The sequence below is a fragment of the Oncorhynchus keta genome, chromosome 12 (assembly GCF_023373465.1).
Source record: "Oncorhynchus keta strain PuntledgeMale-10-30-2019 chromosome 12, Oket_V2, whole genome shotgun sequence".
In the NCBI taxonomy this organism is placed as follows: domain Eukaryota; kingdom Metazoa; phylum Chordata; class Actinopteri; order Salmoniformes; family Salmonidae; genus Oncorhynchus; species Oncorhynchus keta.
In genome coordinates, this window is record NC_068432.1 from 47,107,560 (window position 1) to 47,126,625 (window position 19,066).

At 46.4% G+C, this 19,066-nt stretch overlaps 1 protein-coding gene and 1 long non-coding RNA gene across 10 annotated transcripts in view; both read right to left on the reverse strand.

The window, feature by feature from the left end:
- Positions 1–10,046: 10,046 nt before the first annotated feature.
- LOC127906413 (uncharacterized) lies at positions 10,047–14,924 on the reverse strand. Of its 9 annotated transcripts, none has more exons than XR_008061275.1 (3): positions 13,054–14,924; positions 12,958–13,020; positions 10,047–12,830 (listed from the first exon to the last, which is right to left on the reverse strand). It is a non-coding gene; the product is annotated as an uncharacterized LOC127906413 (long non-coding RNA). The 9 variants fall into 9 exon arrangements; XR_008061276.1 differs by having other exon boundaries at positions 10,048–12,862; positions 13,119–14,924; XR_008061274.1 differs by having other exon boundaries at positions 10,048–12,894; positions 13,119–14,924.
- A 1,819-nt stretch (positions 14,925–16,743) lies between these two features.
- ctif (CBP80/20-dependent translation initiation factor) overlaps positions 16,744–19,066 on the reverse strand; it is a 210,761-nt gene continuing 208,438 nt past the window's right edge. The window contains exons 12-13 of the mRNA XM_052458739.1: positions 19,011–19,064; positions 16,744–17,677 (exon numbers count right to left, since the gene is read on the reverse strand). Coding sequence (XP_052314699.1) covers positions 17,459–17,677; positions 19,011–19,064 — 273 coding nt within the window. The 3' untranslated portion in view covers positions 16,744–17,458. The remainder of the gene's footprint in view (positions 17,678–19,010; positions 19,065–19,066) is intronic.

The following is a 19,066-nucleotide window of genomic DNA, read 5'->3' on the forward strand; positions in this document are numbered from 1 at the left end:
TGAGGTACTATAAATCCTTCTGTCCATCTGACTGAGGTACTGTATATTCCTTCTGTTCTTCTGTCCATCTGTCCATCTGACTGAGGTGCTATAAATCCTTCTGTCCATCTGACTGAGGTGCTGTATATTCTTAAATCCTTCTGTCCATCTGACTGTCCATCTGACTGAGGTACTATAAATCATTCTGTCCATCTGACTGAGGTACTATAAATCCTTCTGTCCATCTGACTGAGGTACTATAAATCCTTCTGTCCATCTGACTGAGGTACTATAAATCCTTCTGTCCATCTGACTGAGGTACTATAAATCCTTCTGTCCATCTGACTGAGGTACTGTATATTCTTCTGTCCATCTGACTGAGGTGTTATAAATCCTCCTGTCCATCTGACTGAGGTACTATAAATCCTTCTGTCCATCTGACTGAGGTACTATAAATCCTTCTGTCCATCTGACTGAGGTACTGTATATTCTCCTGTCCATCTGACTGAGGTACTATAAATCCTTCCGTCCATCTGACTGAGGTACTATAAATCCTCCTGTCCATCTGACTGAGGTACTATAAATCCTTCTGTCCATCTGACTGAGGTACTATAAATCTATAAATCCTTCTGTCCATCTGACTGAGGTACTGTATATTCTTCTGTCCATCTGACTGAGGTACTGTATATTCTTCTGTCCATCTGACTGAGGTGCTATAAATCCTTCTGTCCATCTGACTGAGGTACTATAAATCCTTCTGTCCATCTGACTGAGGTACTATAAATCCTTCTGTCCATCTGACTGAGGTACTATAAATCCTTCTGTCCATCTGACTGAGGTACTATAAATCCTCCTATCCATCTGACTGAGGTACTATAAATCCTTCTGTCCATCTGACTGAGGTACTATAAATCCTCCTGTCCATCTGACTGAGGTACTATAAATCCTTCTGTCCATCTGACTGAGGTACTGTATATTCTTCTGTCCATCTGACTGAGGTACTGTATATTCTTCTGTCCATCTGACTGAGGTGCTATAAATCCTTCTGTCCATCTGACTGAGGTACTATAAATCCTTCTGTCCATCTGACTGAGGTACTATAAATCCTGTCCATGTCCAAATCCTGTCCATCTGACTGAGGTACTATAAATCCTTCTGTCCATCTGACTGAGGTACTATAAATCCTCCTGTCCATCTGACTGAGGTACTATAAATCCTTCTGTCCATCTGACTGAGGTACTATAAATCCTCCTGTCCATCTGACTGAGGTACTATAAATCCTTCTGTCCATCTGACTGAGGTACTATAAATCCTCCTGTCCATCTGACTGAGGTACTATAAATCCTTCTGTCCATCTGACTGAGGTACTATAAATCCTCCTGTCCATCTGACTGAGGTACTATAAATCCTCCTGTCCATCTGACTGAGGTACTATAAATCCTCCTGTCCATCTGACTGAGGTACTATAAATCCTTCTGTCCATCTGACTGAGGTACTATAAATCCTTCTGTCCATCTGACTGAGGTACTATAAATCCTCCTGTCCATCTGACTGAGGTACTATAAATCCTTCTGTCCATCTGACTGAGGTACTATAAATCCTCCTGTCCATCTGACTGAGGTACTATAAATCCTTCTGTCCATCTGACTGAGGTACTATAAATCCTTCTGTCCATCTGACTGAGGTACTATAAATCCTCCTGTCCATCTGACTGAGGTACTATAAATCCTCCTGTCCATCTGACTGAGGTACTATAAATCCTCCTGTCCATCTGACTGAGGTACTATAAATCCTTCTGTCCATCTGACTGAGGTACTATAAATCCTTCTGTCCATCTGACTGAGGTGCTGTATATTCTTCTGTCCATCTGACTGAGGTACTATAAATCATTCTGTCCATCTGACTGAGGTACTGTATATTCTTCTGTCCATCTGACTGAGGTGCTGTATATTCTCCTGTCCATCTGACTGAGGTACTATAAATCCTTCTGTCCATCTGATTGAGGTACTGTATATTCTTCTGCCCATCTGACTGAGGTACTGTATATTCTTCTGTCCATCTGACTGAGGTACTATAAATCATTCTGTCCATCTGACTGAGGTGCTGTATATTCTCCTGTCCATCTGACTGAGGTACTATAAATCCTTCTGTCCATCTGACTGAGGTACTATAAATCCTTCTGTCCATCTGACTGAGGTACTGTATATTCTTCTGTCCATCTGACTGAGGTACTATAAATCCTCCTGTCCATCTGACTGAGGTACTATAAATCCTCCTGTCCATCTGACTGAGGTACTATAAATCCTTCTGTCCATCTGACTGAGGTACTATAAATCCTTCTGTCCATCTGACTGAGGTGCTGTATATTCTTCTGTCCATCTGACTGAGGTACTATAAATCCTTCTGTCCATCTGACTGAGGTACTATAAATCCTTCTGTCCATCTGACTGAGGTACTATAAATCCTTCTGTCCATCTGACTGAGGTGCTGTATATTCTTCTGTCCATCTGACTGAGGTACTATAAATCCTTCTGTCCATCTGACTGAGGTACTATAAATCCTTCTGTCCATCTGACTGAGGTACTATAAATCCTCCTGTCCATCTGACTGAGGTACTATAAATCCTTCTGTCCATCTGACTGAGGTACTGTATATTCTTCTGTCCATCTGACTGAGGTACTATAAATCCTCCTGTCCATCTGACTGAGGTGCTATAAATCCTCCTGTCCATCTGACTGAGGTGCTATACATCCTCCTGTCCATCTGACTGAGGTGCTATAAATCCTCCTGTCCATCTGACTGAGGTGCTATAAATCCCCCTGTCCATCTGACTGAGGTACTATAAATCCTTCTGTCCATCTGACTGAGGTACTATAAATCCTCCTGTCCATCTGACTGAGGTGCTATAAATCCTCCTGTCCATCTGACTGAGGTGCTATAAATCCTCCTGTCCATCTGACTGAGGTGCTATAAATCCTCCTGTCCATCTGACTGAGGTGCTATAAATCCTTCTGTCCATCTGACTGAGGTACTATAAATCCTTCTGTCCAACTGACTGAGGTACTGAATCTCCTCCATTCCATCAATGACTGAGGTACTGTATATCATCTTGTCCATCAATGACTGAGGTACTGTATGGGGTTCTCTCTGTCACAGCCTCCCTTTGTCTGCCCTACACCAAAGACCTAGGCTATAGGCTGCATCACATCAGAGTGAGTAGAGCTGTCCCCCAGCCACACAGACAACCAGCTCATCAATCTCTCCTAAAAACCCAGCCCTAGAATAAAGCCTTTTAGCCAAGGAACAGAACAGGGAATGAACCAGGGACCAGATACAGGCCTCTGTTTGGAAAACCATGACAACAACCTTTTCCCAGAAACAATTTCTAATCTGATCATAATCTGGGTATACAGTAGTAGAGTTGCTGACAAAAGCTTGAAATAAGTATTTGATACATCAGATAAGCAGAAATTAATATTTGGTATAGAAACCTTTGTTTGCAATTACAGAGATCATACGTTTCCTGTAGTTCTTGACCAGGTTTGCACACACTGCAGCAGGGATTTTGGCCCACTCCTCCATACAGACCTTCTCCAGATCCTTCAGGTTTCGGGGCTGTCGCTGGGCAATACAGACTTTCAGCTCCCTCCAAAGATTTTCTATTGGGTTCAGGTCTGGAGACTGGCTAGGCCACTCCAGGACCTTGAGATGCTTCTTACGGAGCCACTCCTTAGTTGCCCTGGCTGTGTGTTTCTGGTTGTTGTCATGCTGGAAGACCCAGCCATGACCCATATTCAATGCTATTACTGAGGGAAGGAGGTTGTTGGCCAAGATCTCGCGATACATGGCCCCATCCATCCTCCCCTCAATACGGTGCAGTCGTCCTGTCCCCTTGCAGAAAAGCATCCCCAAAGAATGATGTTTCCACCTCCATGCTTCACGGTTGGGATGGTGTTCTTGGGGTTGTACTCATCCTTCTTCCTCCTCCAAACACGGCGAGTGGAGTTTAGACCAAAAAGCTCTATTTCTGTCTCATCAGACCACATGACCTTCTCCCATTCCTCCTCTGGATCATCCAGATGGTCATTGGCTTCAGATGGGCCTGGACATGCGCTGGCTTGAGCAGGGGGACCTTGCGTGCGCTGCAGGATTTTAATCCATGACAGCGTAGTGTGTTACTAATGGTTTTCTTTGAGACTGTGGTCCCAGCTCTCTTCAGGTCATTGACCAGGTCCTGCCGTGTAGTTCTGGGCTGATCCCTCACCTTCCTCATGATCATTGACGCCCCACGAGGTGAGATCTTGCATGGAGCCCCAGACCGAAGGTGATTGACCGTCATCTTGAACTTCTTCCATTTTCGAATAATTGCACCAACAGTTGTTGCCTTCTCACCAAGCTGCTTGCCTATTGTCCTGTAGCCCATCCCAGCCTTGTGCAGGTCTACAATTTTCTCCCTGATGTCCTTACACAGCTCTCTGGTCTTGGCCATTGTTGAGAGGTTGGAGTCTGTTTGATTGAGTGTGTGGACAGGTGTCTTTTATACAGGTAACGAGTTCAAACAGGTGCAGTTATTAACCTGTTACTCCTACCCCCTACTTTTTCGAACATTCTGTTAAAAATCGCGCAACATTTCAGCACCCTGCTTCTCATGCCAGGAATATAGTATATGCATATGATTAGTATGTGTGGATAGAAAACACTCAGACGTTTATAAAACTGGTTAAATCACGGCTGTGACTATAACAGAACGTGCGTTTCATCGAAAAGTGCAGGAAAATCTGATCACTGAAAATGGAAAAATATATCCATGCGCCACTTCAACCGATTGATAAAGGTGAACCACATTAAATGGGGCAGAGGTTGCAATTACCTACAGCTTCCACACGATGTCAACAGTCTTGTAATTTGCCTACGATTTGTTTCTTGGTCAAACGAACAAGAGACAGCCCATTTCTTCAGGTCTCCGACCGGATATTTTGGTTGAGATTTACCCGGACATTATTTCCAGACGTACAGCTATAGAATATACATCGCCTCGTGATCAATTTGATCGCTTATTAACATTTACTAATACCTAAAGTTGCATTACAAAAGTATTTCGAAGTGTTTTGTGAAAGTTTATCGTCGACTTTTTTAATTAAAAAAAATGACGTTACGTTATAAAACACATTTTTTTTTGTTGATCACACAGTCTTCATAGATCGATATCTAGGCTATATATGGACCGATTTAATCGAAATAAAGACCCAATAGTGTTTATGGGACATCTAGGAGTGCCAACAAAGAAGATGGTCAAAGGTAATGAATGTTTTATATTTTATTTTGCGTTTTGTGTAGCGCCGACTATGCTAATTATTTTGTTTACGTCCCCTGCGGGTCTTTTGGGGTGTTACATGCTATCAGATAATAGCTTCTCATGCTTTCGCCGAAAAGCATTTTAAAAATCTGACTTGTTGCCTGGATTCACAACGAGTGTAGCTTTAATTCAATACCCTGCATGTGTATTTTAATGAACGTTTGAGTTTTAACGAGTGCTATTAGCATTTAGCGTAGCGCATTTGCATTTCCAGATGTCTAGATGGGACGCCTGTGTGTCAGGTAGGAGCAAGAGGTTAATACAGGTAATGAGTGGAGAACAGGAGGGCTTCTTAAAGAAAAACTAACAGGTCAGTGAGAGACGGAATTCTTACTGGTTGGTAGGTGATCAAATACTTATGTCATGCAATAAAATGCAAATGAATTACTTAAAAATCATACAATGTGATTTTCTGGATTTTTGTTTTAGATTCCGTCTCTCACAGTTGAAGTGTATCTATGATAAAAATGACAGACCTCTACATGCTTTGTAAGTAGGAAAACCTGAAAAATTGGCAGTGTATCAAATACTTGTTGCTCCCCACTGTAGCTAGCTGGATGAGTCTCCCTCCAGGCCTTGGCAGCCCACTATGCTACGCATGGTCATCTCTGGATGCGTCCCAAACGGCACCCGATTCCCTGTCGCATTGCCAGGCCCCACAGGCCTCTGGTCAAAAGTAGTGCACTATGTAGGGAAAAGTGGGACATTTGGGATACACCCTCTGTTTATACTCCGTCGGACTGTGACAATAACCATGATTCTAATTCACAGACAGTGGAGGAGGGATGGAGCAGTCTCTTGCTCCTCCATCCATCCCTCAGTGTTCGCTCCAAGGCCTGATGACACCATTATCACAGGGATACGCTCCGCATTCACCCAACACCCACAACATCAGACACACAGAGACCGAGGCACAGACTGGGACTGAAGACAAAGGAAACATACACTTCATGGCCAAAAGTCATTTCCACTAGATGTTGGAACATTGCTGTGGGGACTTGCTTCCGTTCAGCCACAAGAGCATTAGTGAGGTCGGGCACTGGTTTTGGGCGATTAGGCCTGGCTCACAGGCGGGATTCCAATTCATCCCAACGGTGGTCGATGATGGGGTTGAGGTCAAACTGTTGCCACAAAGTTGGAAGCACAGAATCATCTAGTTGTATGCTGTAGCATTAAGGATTTTCCTTCACTGGAACTAAGGGGCCCGAAACATGAAAGCAGCCTGACCATTATTCCTCCACCACCACACTTTACAGTTGGCACAATGCATTTGGGCAGGTTGCATTCTCCTGGCATCCGCCAATACCCAGATTAGTCTGTTGAACTGCCAGATGGTGAAGAGTGATTCATCACTCCAGAGAACACGTTTCCACTGGTCCAATCCAATAGCGGCGAGCGCTACACCACTCCAGCCGATGCTTGGCATTGCACGTGGTGATTTTAGGCTTGTGTACGGCTGCCCTGCCATGGAAACCCATTTCATGAAGCTCCCAATGAACATATCTTCTGCAGTTTGGAACTCGGTAGTGAGTTTGATGAACTAACTTTTAGGTATGGTGGTATCCTATGACGGTGCCACGTTGAAAGTCACGGAGCTCTTCAGTAAGACCATTCTACTGCCAATGTTTGTCTATGGAGATTGCATGGCTGTGTGCTTGATTTCATACACCGGTCAGCAACACAAATTTTAAGGGGTGTCCACATAGTAGTGTATCTAACATGGTCTCAGATGGTGACTGTCTGCTGCAGTAAAGTGAACACTGATACAGTGGCGTGAATTCACACCACTACTATTTACACACTATTCTAAATAAAGGTACCTTCATGCGTTGTGGGAGGCACTTTTTAATTAACTAGGCAAATCAGTTAATAACAAATTCTCATTTTACAATGACGCCCTATGGGACTCCCAATCACAGCCGGATGGGATGCAGCCTGGATTCGAACCAGTGAACTGCAGTGTCGCATCTTGCACTGAGAAGCAGGGCATTTGACGGCTGCGCCACTTGGGAGCCCACTCTTTCTCAGGGTCTTCGGTTACTCCTTTCCCTAAGAGCTGAGAAGAACACAGTCCTTAATAACAACCTCATTTGCATACATATTACATTCTTTAAATGGTTATTGGCCGTAAATAAAGTGAAAAAAGACATGAGCAGTGACATAATTTCACACACACTTTGGTCCCGCCCCCCTGCTCAGATGATACATTCATCAACCAATGGTTACGTGCCAAGTCACGCATTGTGCCGTCTGGCACCAGATTGCAGTAACATTCGTATAATCCCTATCCAGGCGATTTAAGATCTGGTGCGCGTCAGCAACGTCTGAGCAGAGGAACAGAACGTCCTCTGCATGTTTAATACCCCCTCCCCTATATCAGAAGGAGATTTACACCCCCTCCCCTATATCAGAAGATGTATACCCCCTCCCCTATATCAGGAGATTTATACCCCCTCCCCTATATCAGAAGATTTATACCCCCTCCCCTATATCAGAAGGAGATGTATACCCCCTCCCCTATATCAGAAGGAGATTTATACCCCCTCCCCTATATCAGGAGATTTATACCCCCTCCCCTATATCAGGAGATTTATACCCCCTCCCATATATCAGAAGATTTATACCCCCTCCCCTATATCAGAAGATTTATACCCCCTCCTCTATATCAGGAGATTTATACCCCCTCCCCTATATCAGAAGGAGATTTATACCCCCTCCCCTATATCAGAAGGAGATTTATACCCCCTCCCCTATATCAGAAGATTTATACCCCCTCCCCTATATCAGGAGATTTATACCCCCTCCCCTATATCAAAAGGAGATTTATACCCCCTCCCCTATATCAGGAGATTTATACCCCCTCCCCTATATCAGAAGGATATTTATACCCCCTCCCCTATATCAGAAGGAGATGTATACCCCCTCCCCTATATCAGGAGATTTATACCCCCTCCCCTATATCAGAAGGAGATTTATACCCCCTCCCCTATATCAGGAGATTTATACCCCTCCCCTATATCAAAAGGAGTTTTATACCCCCTCCCCTATATCAGGAGATTTATACCCCCTCCCCTATATCAAAAGGAGTTTTATACCCCCTCCCCTATATCAGGAGATTTATACCCCCTCCCCTATATCAGAAGGAGATTTATACCCCCTCCCCTATATCAGAAGGAGATGTATACCCCCTCCCCTATATCAGGAGATTTATACCCCCTCCCCTATATCAGAAGGAGATTTATACCCCCTCCCCTATATCAGGAGATGTATACCCCCTCCCCTATATCAGAAGGAGATTTCCCCCAGTCTCACCCTCCCCTATATCAGAAGATTTATACCCCCTCCCCTATATCAGGAGATTTATACCCCCTCCCCTATATCAGAATATTTATACCCCCTCCCCTATATCAGGAGATTTATACCCCCTCCCCTATATCAGAAGGAGATTTATACCCCCTCCCCTATATCAGAAGGAGATTTATACCCCCTCCCCTATATCAGGAGATTTATACCCCCTCCCCTATATCAGAAGATTTATACCCCCTCCCCTATATCAGAAGATTTATACCCCTTCCCCTATATCAGAAGGAGATTTATACCCCCTCCCCTATATCAGAAGGAGATTTATACCCCCTCCCCTATATCAGAAGATTTATACCCCTCCCCTATATCAGGAGATTTATACCCCCTCCTCTATATCAGGAGATTTATACCCCCTCCCCTATATCAGAAGGAGATTTATACCCCTCCCCTATATCAGAAGGAGATGTATACCCCTCCCTATATCAGAAGATTTATACCCCCTCCCCTATATCAGGAGATTTATACCCCCCTATATCAGAAGGAGATTTATACCCCCTCCCCTATATCAGAAGGAGATTTATACCCCTCCCCTATATCAGAAGATTTATACCCCCTCCCCTATATCAGAAGGAGATTTATACCACCTCCCCTATATCAGAAGGAGATTTATACCCCTCCCCTATAACAGAAGGAGATTTATACCCCATCCCCTATATCAGAAGGAGATTTATACCCCTCCCTATATCAGAAGGAGATTTATACCCCTCCCCTATATCAGGATATTTATACCCCTCCCTATATCATCAGGAGATTTATACCCCCTCCCCTATATCATCAGGAGATTTATACCCCCTCCCCTATATCAGGAGATTTATACCCCCTCCCCTATATCAGAAGGAGATTTCCCCCAGTCTCACCCTCCCCTATATCAGAAGATTTATACCCCCTCCCCTATATCAGAAGATTTCCCCCAGTCTCACCCTCCGCTATATCAGAAGACTTATACCCCCTCCCCTATATCAGAAGGAGATTTATACCCCCTCCCCTATATCAGAAGGAGATTTCCCCCAGTCTCACCCTCCCACCCCTAGACCGTGATTGATGTGGATGGACGCTGAAGGACGTCCTGCCTGTGTTCCAGGGGTGGGCTCAGACATCCAGGGCCCGGTGGGGAGGGGGGCTGGTTTGGGTCAGGGTCTAACAAAACCAACTAACTGGGCTAAGGACATTCAGTCATACATCAGTACAATAGCTACAGGTATGTAGCGCAGCAATTAGAAAGTACACAGCACTTGAAAACAAAGAGGTTCTAATGTACAGTTGAAATCGGAAGTTTACATACACCTTGCCAAATACATTTAAACTCAGTTTTTCACAAATCCTGACATTTAATCCTAGTAAAAATTCCCTGTTTTAGGTCAGTTAGGATCACCACTTTATTTTAAGAATGTGAAATGTCAGAATAATAGTAGAGAATGATTTATTTCAGCTTTTATTTCTTTCATCACATTCCCAGTGGGTCAGAAGTTTACATACACTCAATTAGTATTTGGTAGCATTGCCTTTAACTTGGGTCAAACGTTTCGGGTAGCCTTCCACAAGCTTCCCACAATAAGTTGCGTGAATTTTGGCCCATTCCTACTGACAGAGCTGGTGTAATTGAGTCGGGGTTGTAGGCCTCCTTGATTGCACACGCTTTTTCAGTTCTGCCCACAAATATTCTATAGGATTGAGGTCAGGGCTTTGTGATGGCCACTCCAATACCTTGCCTTCGTTGTCCTTAAGCCATTTTGCCACAACTTTGGAAGTATGCTTGGGGTCATTGTCCATTTGGAAGACCCATTTGTAACCAAGCTTTAACTTCCTGACTGATGTCTTGAGATGTGGCTTCAATATATCCACATAATTTCCCTGCCTCATAATGCCATCTATTTTGTGAAGTGCACCAGTCCCTCCTGCCGCAAAGCACTCCCACATGATGATGCTGCCACCACAGTGCTTCACAGTTGGGATGGTGTTCTTTGGCTTGCAGGCCTCCCCCTTTTACCTCCAAACATAACGATGGTCATTATGGCCAAACAGTTACATTTTTTGTTTGACTAGAGGACATTTCTCCAAAAAGTACAATCTTTGTCCCCATGTGTAGTTGCAAACCATAGTCTGGCTTTTTTTATGGCGGTTTTGGAGCAGTGGCTTCTTCTTTGCTGAGCGGCCTTTCAGGTTATGTCGATATAGGACTCGTTCTACTGTGGATATAGATACTTTTGTACCCGTTTCCTCCAGCATCTTCACAAGGTCATTTGCTGTTGTTCTGTGATTGATTTGTACTTTTCACACCAAATAATCTGTCTAAACAATTGTTGGAGAAATTACTTGTGTCATGCACAAAGTAGATGTCCTAACCAGACTTGCCAAAATTATAGTTTGTTTACAAGAAATGTGTGGAGTGGTTGAAAAACGAGTTTTAATGACTCCAACCTAAGTGTATGTAAACTTCCGACTTCAACAGTATTACATGCATTCTGTTTGAGACAAGGCTAAGACATAAGACATACAAGATGTTTTCCCCTAAAACAGAGAGGTTTTAGTGGCTGAAGGGGGAGATGTCCTCAGGATAAGGGGAAAATGTCCAGACATCAATACAGCCGCTGAATATGAACAGACAGACGTAGGGGAAAAACACAGTTCACACACATTTTTTTCCACTTCTCTTTTCAGTTAGTTTATTTTTTCAATTGCTTAATAAAAAAAAACAAAAAACGAATTGACGACCAACCACAAATTCTACAGCTCATCATCACCCTCTGGCTGGGAGACTAGCTTGCCTCGCTTGAGTAACCATGCCAACACCTCCCATCTCATTCTGTCTCCCTCCTTCCAATGTCAATGACATGCAAATGGAGGTGCGTTGCATTCAATAGTCGGGTACGTCACGTGACCTAAAGGTCAAGTGTCGGAGGGCGCCGGGAGGCCCAGTGTCACAGATGAGGAAGGACCCCGTTGTGTTTCAATGAGTCACTACATTGCATATGGAACCAGAATCGGCCAATAGCACTACAGCATAGCTTTCAATCTAAAAATATCACAGTAATACCACACTTACCAGGAAAGAGATCATCGGTATCACAATGGATTCAGTCACTTAAAATCAAAACCCATTAATAAAATAAAAACTAAAATGAACATTTTAAATAAAAACCTCAAATAAAATAAATAAAATCAGCTCATAGGCATGCGCACACTTAGACGGATGGGTTTGTATAGATCTCCCAACTCATTATATATATATATATGTTTCAATTCAAGACCCTCCTAGTGACTTGGGTGTGTGACTACCTTAAAGATTTGGATTCTTGATGCAAGACAGGAAAAACAAAATAACACAAAACTTCCCAGAGAGATTCAATTCAATGGGAAATCAGGAACAAGTAACACTAGTAGTCGTAGGACTGACAGACTGTCCCAGACAGAGCAGTTCATTCAACATGACCTGAAGCCATAGTAAGAAGACATAGAAAGACCACCGTCCTATCCACACAACCCTATTCAACCCTAAAGCTAAATAGGATGTAGCCATAGTCTCTGTTTGTACTATTCCCGCTGAGCACTCGTTCTGTTTTCTTAAATACGGGCCATTACTGTACAGTGGATTACACACAGCCCATCAAACGATAGAATGATGAGTGGGTTGGTAAACGTCAATATCGTGGTAAACACATTTGCAGAAGCCAGAATAATGCGAATCACATACTAGCAACCTACATTATATCATAAAAATAATCTGTAAAATAACACAGATTAAAAGATGTCATCATTATACAGATATAAAGACTTGCAAAATGGCTGCTTGAACAGGAGACCATTTGAAGAAGGATTTTATCATGCTTGTTTCTTCCTCCTCTTAAAGGAGCTACATTTCATTTTGCAAGAAATAATAAACTCAAATTCGGCCACTCCGTCTCAACAAGCACGCTCTACCTCCCAGCCTTAATTTTTAAAACAGGACGCAACTCCATAAATGTATTATTATAGATGACAAGGCCACTCTTCTGACTGACTTCAAACCGACCACGTCTATGATTCTTCCTTCTAGCCAAACCTTCCCTCTTCGTCAGGTCAACCAACACCTCAAACCTTCCCTCAGTCTAGTCAACCAACTCCTCAAACCTTCCCTCAGTCAAGTCACCAACACCTCAAACCTTCCCTCAGTCAAGTCACCAACACCTCAAACCTTCCCTCAGTCAAGTCACCAACACCTCAAACCTTCCCTCAGTCAAGTCACCAACACCTCAAACCTTCCCTCAGTCGTCAACCAACACCTCAAACCTTCCCTCAGTCGTCAACCAACACCTCAAACCTTCCCTCAGTCAAGTCACCAACACCTCAAACCTTCCCTCAGTCAAGTCAACCAACACCTCAAACCTTCCCTCAGTCAAGTCACCAACACCTCAAACCTTCCCTCAGTCAAGTCAACCAACACCTCAAACCTTCCCTCAGTCAAGTCACCAACACCTCAAATCTTCCCTCAGTCGTCAACCAACTCCTCAAACCTTCCCTCTTAGTCTAGTCAACCAACTCCTCAAACCTTCCCTCTTAGTCAAGTCAACCAACTCCTCAAACCTTCCTTCTCGGTCAAGTCAACCAACACCTCAAACCTTCCCTCTTAGTCTAGTCAACCAACACCTCAAACCTTCCCTCTTAGTCTAGACAACCAACACCTCAAACCTTCCCTCTTAGTCAAGTCAACCAACACCTCAAACCTTCCCTCTTAGTCTAGACAACCAACACCTCAAACCTTCCCTCTTAGTCTAGACAACCAACACCTCAAACCTTCCCTCTTAGTCTAGTCAACCAACACCTCAAACCTTCCCTCTTAGTCTAGTCAACCAACACCTCAAACCTTCCCTCTTAGTCTAGTCAACCAACACCTAAAACCTTCCCTCTTAGTCTAGTCAACCAACTCCTCAAACCTTCCCTCAGTCTAGTCAACCAACTCCTCAAACCTTCCCTCAGTCTAGTCAACCAACTCCTCAAACCTTCCCTCAGTCTAGTCAACCAACTCCTCAAACCTTCCCTCAGTCTAGTCAACCAACTCCTCAAACCTTTGCTCAGTCTAGTCAACCAACACCTCAAACCTTTGCTCAGTCTAGTCAACCAACACCTCAAACCTTCCCTCTTAGTCTAGTCAACCAACACCTCAAACCTTCCCTCTTAGTCTAGACAACCAACACCTCAAACCTTCCCTCTTAGTCTAGACAACCAACTCCTCAAACCTTCCCTCTCAGTCTAGTCAACCAACACCTCAAACCTTCCCTCTTGGTCTAGTCAACCAACACCGCAAACCTTCCCTCTTAGTCTAGTCAACCAACACCTCAAACCTTCCCTCTCAGTCTAGTCAACCAACACCTCAAACCTTCCCTCTTAGTCTAGTCAACCAACTCCTCAAACCTTCCCTCAGTCTAGTCAACCAACTCCTCAAACCTTCCCGCTTAGTCTAGACAATAAACACCTCAAACCTTCCCTCTCAGTCTTGTCAACCAACACCTCAAACCTTTAATGCTAGAGGATCCTTTAATGCTAGTACACAATACCACTGTCAAAATGTATGTTATTTTTGAATATTTTTAAAGCAAATAATCGCCTTAAAACCATTTCAAAACAAATCAAACCTGTGCAACAGATCAGCCCTAAAATATTCCAGAATCATACATATTTAAACCTGATTTAAAAGAAATAACAATGATAATATTAACACAGAAGGTAACACAAGCGAGGATATTAAACCCCTCCCCAAAGGACAACGACAAAGAAGCCTCAACAAAGCAGTGGCTTGATGCTTCTCCCCCCCCCAAGTCCTCAAGTCCCCCACGACAGACCCAGTGTGCCCTCTCTGTCAGGGGCCTGGCTGGGGTAGCCTGGGTTGGAGGATGGGTTGGCCTGTGTGTGTCTTGCAGCCAGCCCACTTGAGTCTTCTTCCAGTAACGTTAGCCATCTGCCAGCAAGCCAGCCAGTCAAAACAGGCCAGCACACCAGGCCCAGTGTCTCAGCCACACAATAGGCATCTGGCAGGGGACTAAAGCAGGCCTGTCCCATGTTGCCTGGGGGGTTGGAGGGTCACCTGGGGAGAAGTAGGCAGGCAGGCAGGCCTGTGGAGGGGCAGAGAGGGAGGCCTGGGCAGAGAGGGTCACCTGGTGAGGGGACAAACTAGAGGGAGGCATGCTCCCCCAGCCAGCCACATAGACCCCGGGGTGGAAGGGGTCTAGAGCTGACAGGAGGAGAGACAGGGGAAACAGATAGGGGTGGAAGGGGTCTAGAGCTGAGAGGAGGAGAGACAGGGGAAACAGATAGGGGTGGAAGGGGTCTAGAGCTGACAGGAGGAGAGACAGGGGAAACAGATAGGGGTGGAAGGGGTCTAGAGCTGAGAGGAGGAGAGAGAGAGAGGAAACAGATAGGGGTGGAAGGGGTCTAGAGCTGAGAGGAGGAGGAGAGAGGAAACAGATAGGGGTGGAAGGGGTCTAGAGCTGAGAGGAGGAGGAGAGGGGAAACAGATAGGGGTGGAAGGGGTCTAGAGCTGAGAGGAGGAGGAGAGACAGGGGAAACAGATAGGGGTGGAAGGGGTCTAGAGCTGACAGGAGGAGAGACAGGGGAAACAGATAGGGGTGGAAGGGGTCTAGAGCTGACAGGAGGAGAGACAGGGGAAACAGATAGGGGTGGAAGGGGTCTAGAGCTGAGAGGAGGAGAGACAGGGGAAACAGATAGGGGTGGAAGGGGTCTAGAGCTGAGAGGAGGAGAGAGAGAGGAAACAGATAGGGGTGGAAGGGGTCTAGAGCTGACAGGAGGAGGAGAGGGGAAACAGATAGGGGTGGAAGGGGTCTAGAGCTGAGAGGAGGAGGAGAGAGGAAACAGATAGGAAGGGGTCTAGAGCTGAGAGGAGGAGAGAGGGTAGGAAGGGGTCTAGAGCTGACAGGAAGGGGTCTAGAGCTGACAGGGGAAACAGATAGGGGTGGAAGGGGTCTAGAGCTGAGAGGAGGAGGAGAGAGGAAACAGATAGGGGTGGAAGGGGTCTAGAGCTGAGAGGAGGAGGAGAGAGGAAACAGATAGGGGTGGAAGGGGTCTAGAGCTGACAGGAGGAGGAGAGAGGAAACAGATAGGGGTGGAAGGGGTCTGAGAGCAGGGAAACAGATGACAGGAGGAGGAGAGAGGAAACAGATAGGGGTGGAAGGGGTCTAGAGCTGAGAGGAGGAGGAGAGAGGAAACTGACAGGAGGAGGAGAGAGAGGAAACAGATAGGGGTGGAAGGGGTCTAGAGCTGACAGGAGGAGGAGAGAGGAAACAGATAGGGGTGGAAGGGGTCTAGAGCTGAGAGGAGGAGGAGAGAGGAAACAGATAGGGGTGGAAGGGGTCTAGAGCTGAGAGGAGGAGAGAGAGGAAACAGATAGGGGTGGAAGGGGTCTAGAGCTGAGAGGAGGAGAGAGGAAACAGATAGGGGTGGAAGGGGTCTAGAGCTGAGAGGAGGAGGAGAGACAGGGGAAACAGATAGGGGTGGAAGGGGTCTAGAGCTGAGAGGAGGAGACACAGAGGAAACAGATAGGGGTGGAAGGGGTCTAGAGCTGAGAGGAGGAGGAGAGAGGAAACAGATAGGGGTGGAAGGGGTCTAGAGCTGACAGGAGGAGGAGAGAGGAAACAGATAGGGGTGGAAGGGGTCTAGAGCTGAGAGGAGGAGGAGAGAGGAAACAGATAGGGGTGGAAGGGGTCTAGAGCTGACAGGAGGAGGAGAGAGGAAACAGATAGGGGTGGAAGGGGTCTAGAGCTGAGAGGAGGAGACAGAGAGGAAACAGATAGGGGTGGAAGGGTCTAGAGCTGAGAGGAGGAGAGGAAACAGATAGGGGTGGAAACAAAGCTGAGGGGGAGGAAACAGGGGGAAGGGGTCTAGAGCTGACGGGAGGAGGAGAGAGGAAACAGATAGGGGTGGAAGGGGTCTAGAGCTGACGGGAGGAGGAGAGAGGAAACAGATAGGGGTGGAAGGGGTCTAGAGCTGAGAGGAGGAGGAGAGAGATAGGGAAACAGATGGGGGTGGAAGGGGTCTAGAGCTGAGAGGGAGGAGAGAGAGAGGAGAGACAGATGGGGGTGGAAGGGGTCTAGAGCTGAGAGGAGGAGAGAGAGAGGAAACAGATGGGGGTGGAAGGGGTCTAGAGCTGAGAGGAGGAGAGAGAGAGGAAACAGATGGGGGTGGAAGGGGTCTAGAGCTGAGAGGAGGAGAGAGAGAAAACAGATGGGGGTGGAAGGGGTCTAGAGCTGAGAGGAGGAGAGAGAGAGAGGAAACAGATAGGGGGGTAGTTGGCAGACAAGCACAAAGGAGATAGAGAATGAAATGTCCCTCTGGACACCACCTTCTCTTTTTAACCTCCGAGGAGACCCTCTTTTCCCCAGAGACGGCTGTTACCCGACCCTGTACCCCCACACACCCTTCTCCTCTATGCGTCTCACAACCACTCTTTGTCCTCCTCCCGTCTCGTTGGAACAGGCAGCATGGCCAGTCCTTTTAGTTGTGTGTGTAGTGTGTCTTGTTTATGCATGGTTTCACGTTTCTGTCTCATCCCCAAACCGGAACCTAAACCCTTCCGTCCCCGGATAAATTCTGTACTGCCGCCCGGTACGGTGCCATGCCTCCTAGCTATCAACCCAGTTAAGGCCTCCCTATGTCAGACAAGTGGACCTTTTTTTATTTGATTTAACCAGGTAGTCTTATTGAGTTAAAATGTATTTTTCAAGAGAGACCCGAAGCCGTGTGAATCTAGGTCCAGGCCTGGGACCTGGGTGGCTAGGTGGTGGTGAGCTTCTGAATGGTCCTGTTGTAGTACTGTGTGGTGAGGGCCTCCAGAGGGGTCCAGTGATGGGCACGCAACTCGATGACCTCCATGAGGAGGGAGCGGGTCAGCTGGGACTCAGCCGGACATAGCATCTTGTCCCTGGCTGTGGCAAGGAGCTCAGTCATCATCTCTGGAAGCTGCTCCTCCAGGAGATGACCTGTGGACTGCAGCTGGACGAGAGGAGGAGGAAGAGAGGGGAGGAGGGGGGTTAGGAGGAGGGAGGGAGGATGACAAGAGGGGAGGGGAGTAGGAGGGACAAGGAGGAGGGAGGAGAGAAGAAGAGGAGAGGGAGGAAGAGGATGAGGGGAGGGAGGGGGTTAGGAGGAGGAGAGAGGTGAGTCAGGGGTTACATCTAGCCGTCTGAATATTAAGAAGGCTAGTCAGAGACTGGTTGGCTAGCTTCAGAGTGGGAGGGGGGTGACTAAGAGACTGGTGGGCTAGCTTCAAAGGGGGGTGACTAAGAGACTGGTTGGCTAGCTTCAGAGTGGGGGGGACTAAGAGACTGGTTGGCTAGCTTCAGAGTGGAGGGGGGTGTGTGTGACTAAGAGATTGGCTGGCTAGCTTCAGAGTGGGGGGGGGTGACTAAGAGACTGGTTGGCTAGTTTCAGAGTGGGGGGTGACTAAGAGACTGGTTGGCTAGTTTCAGAGTGGGGGGTGTGACTAAGAGACTGGTTGGCTAGTTTCAGAGTGGGGGGGGTGTGACTAAGAGACTGGTTGGCTAGTTTCAGAGTGGGGGGGTGTGTGACTAAGAGACTGGTGGGCTAGCTTCAGAGTGGGGGGTGTGTCTAAGAGACTGGTTGGCTAGTTTCAGAGTGGGGGTGTCTGTCTAAGGGACAGGGCTGGTTGGCTAGCTTCAGAGTGGGGCTGTCAATCTATCTGATGGATGGGTTTGGCTAGCTTCCCGAGTGGGGTTGTCTGAGTTGTGGAAGGTTAGGGGCACGCTCTTTAACATATGTCTGTCACGGAAGGATGGAGTCCCATTATAGGAACCTTGGCCTGTCTGTCCTTCTGATACAATCCTTCCCATACAAAACAACGTGGAGGAATTCAAACAATTAGTGATTAGCTCCACTACAGCTATGGCAGACTTCTTCGAGCTGGCCTGACAGGTCACCTTCCCTGCTCTGCCCTCGTCCTCGTCCTCTCTCTTTCTCTGCCTTGAACAGAGCTCCTCCCCAGGCCTCCTCTGATCTCCAACCCAGCTCCAGGCTCCAGGCTCCAGGCTCTAGTCTCTAGTCTGCAAACTAGTTTCAGACTCTGTTCGTAGCCTCTACACTACCTCAGTATCACTCTATAATTCATGCTGAGACAGAAAGATTCCTTCACTACATCCAGACAGACAACAGCCTGACTACAACTGGCTTGGGCTGAATAACATACAGTGTATACTGCCACTCTGTTCATTAATATACAAAGGACCGACGTGTACTGTAAGAGGCTTCAGTGAAGATGGGAATGTGTTGACGTACAGGACAGAATAGATAGAATATGAAGAGTACATACCTCCATAGAACAACAGAGGACTGCATCCTCCTTGACCTCGGGAGACTGCAGCAGCT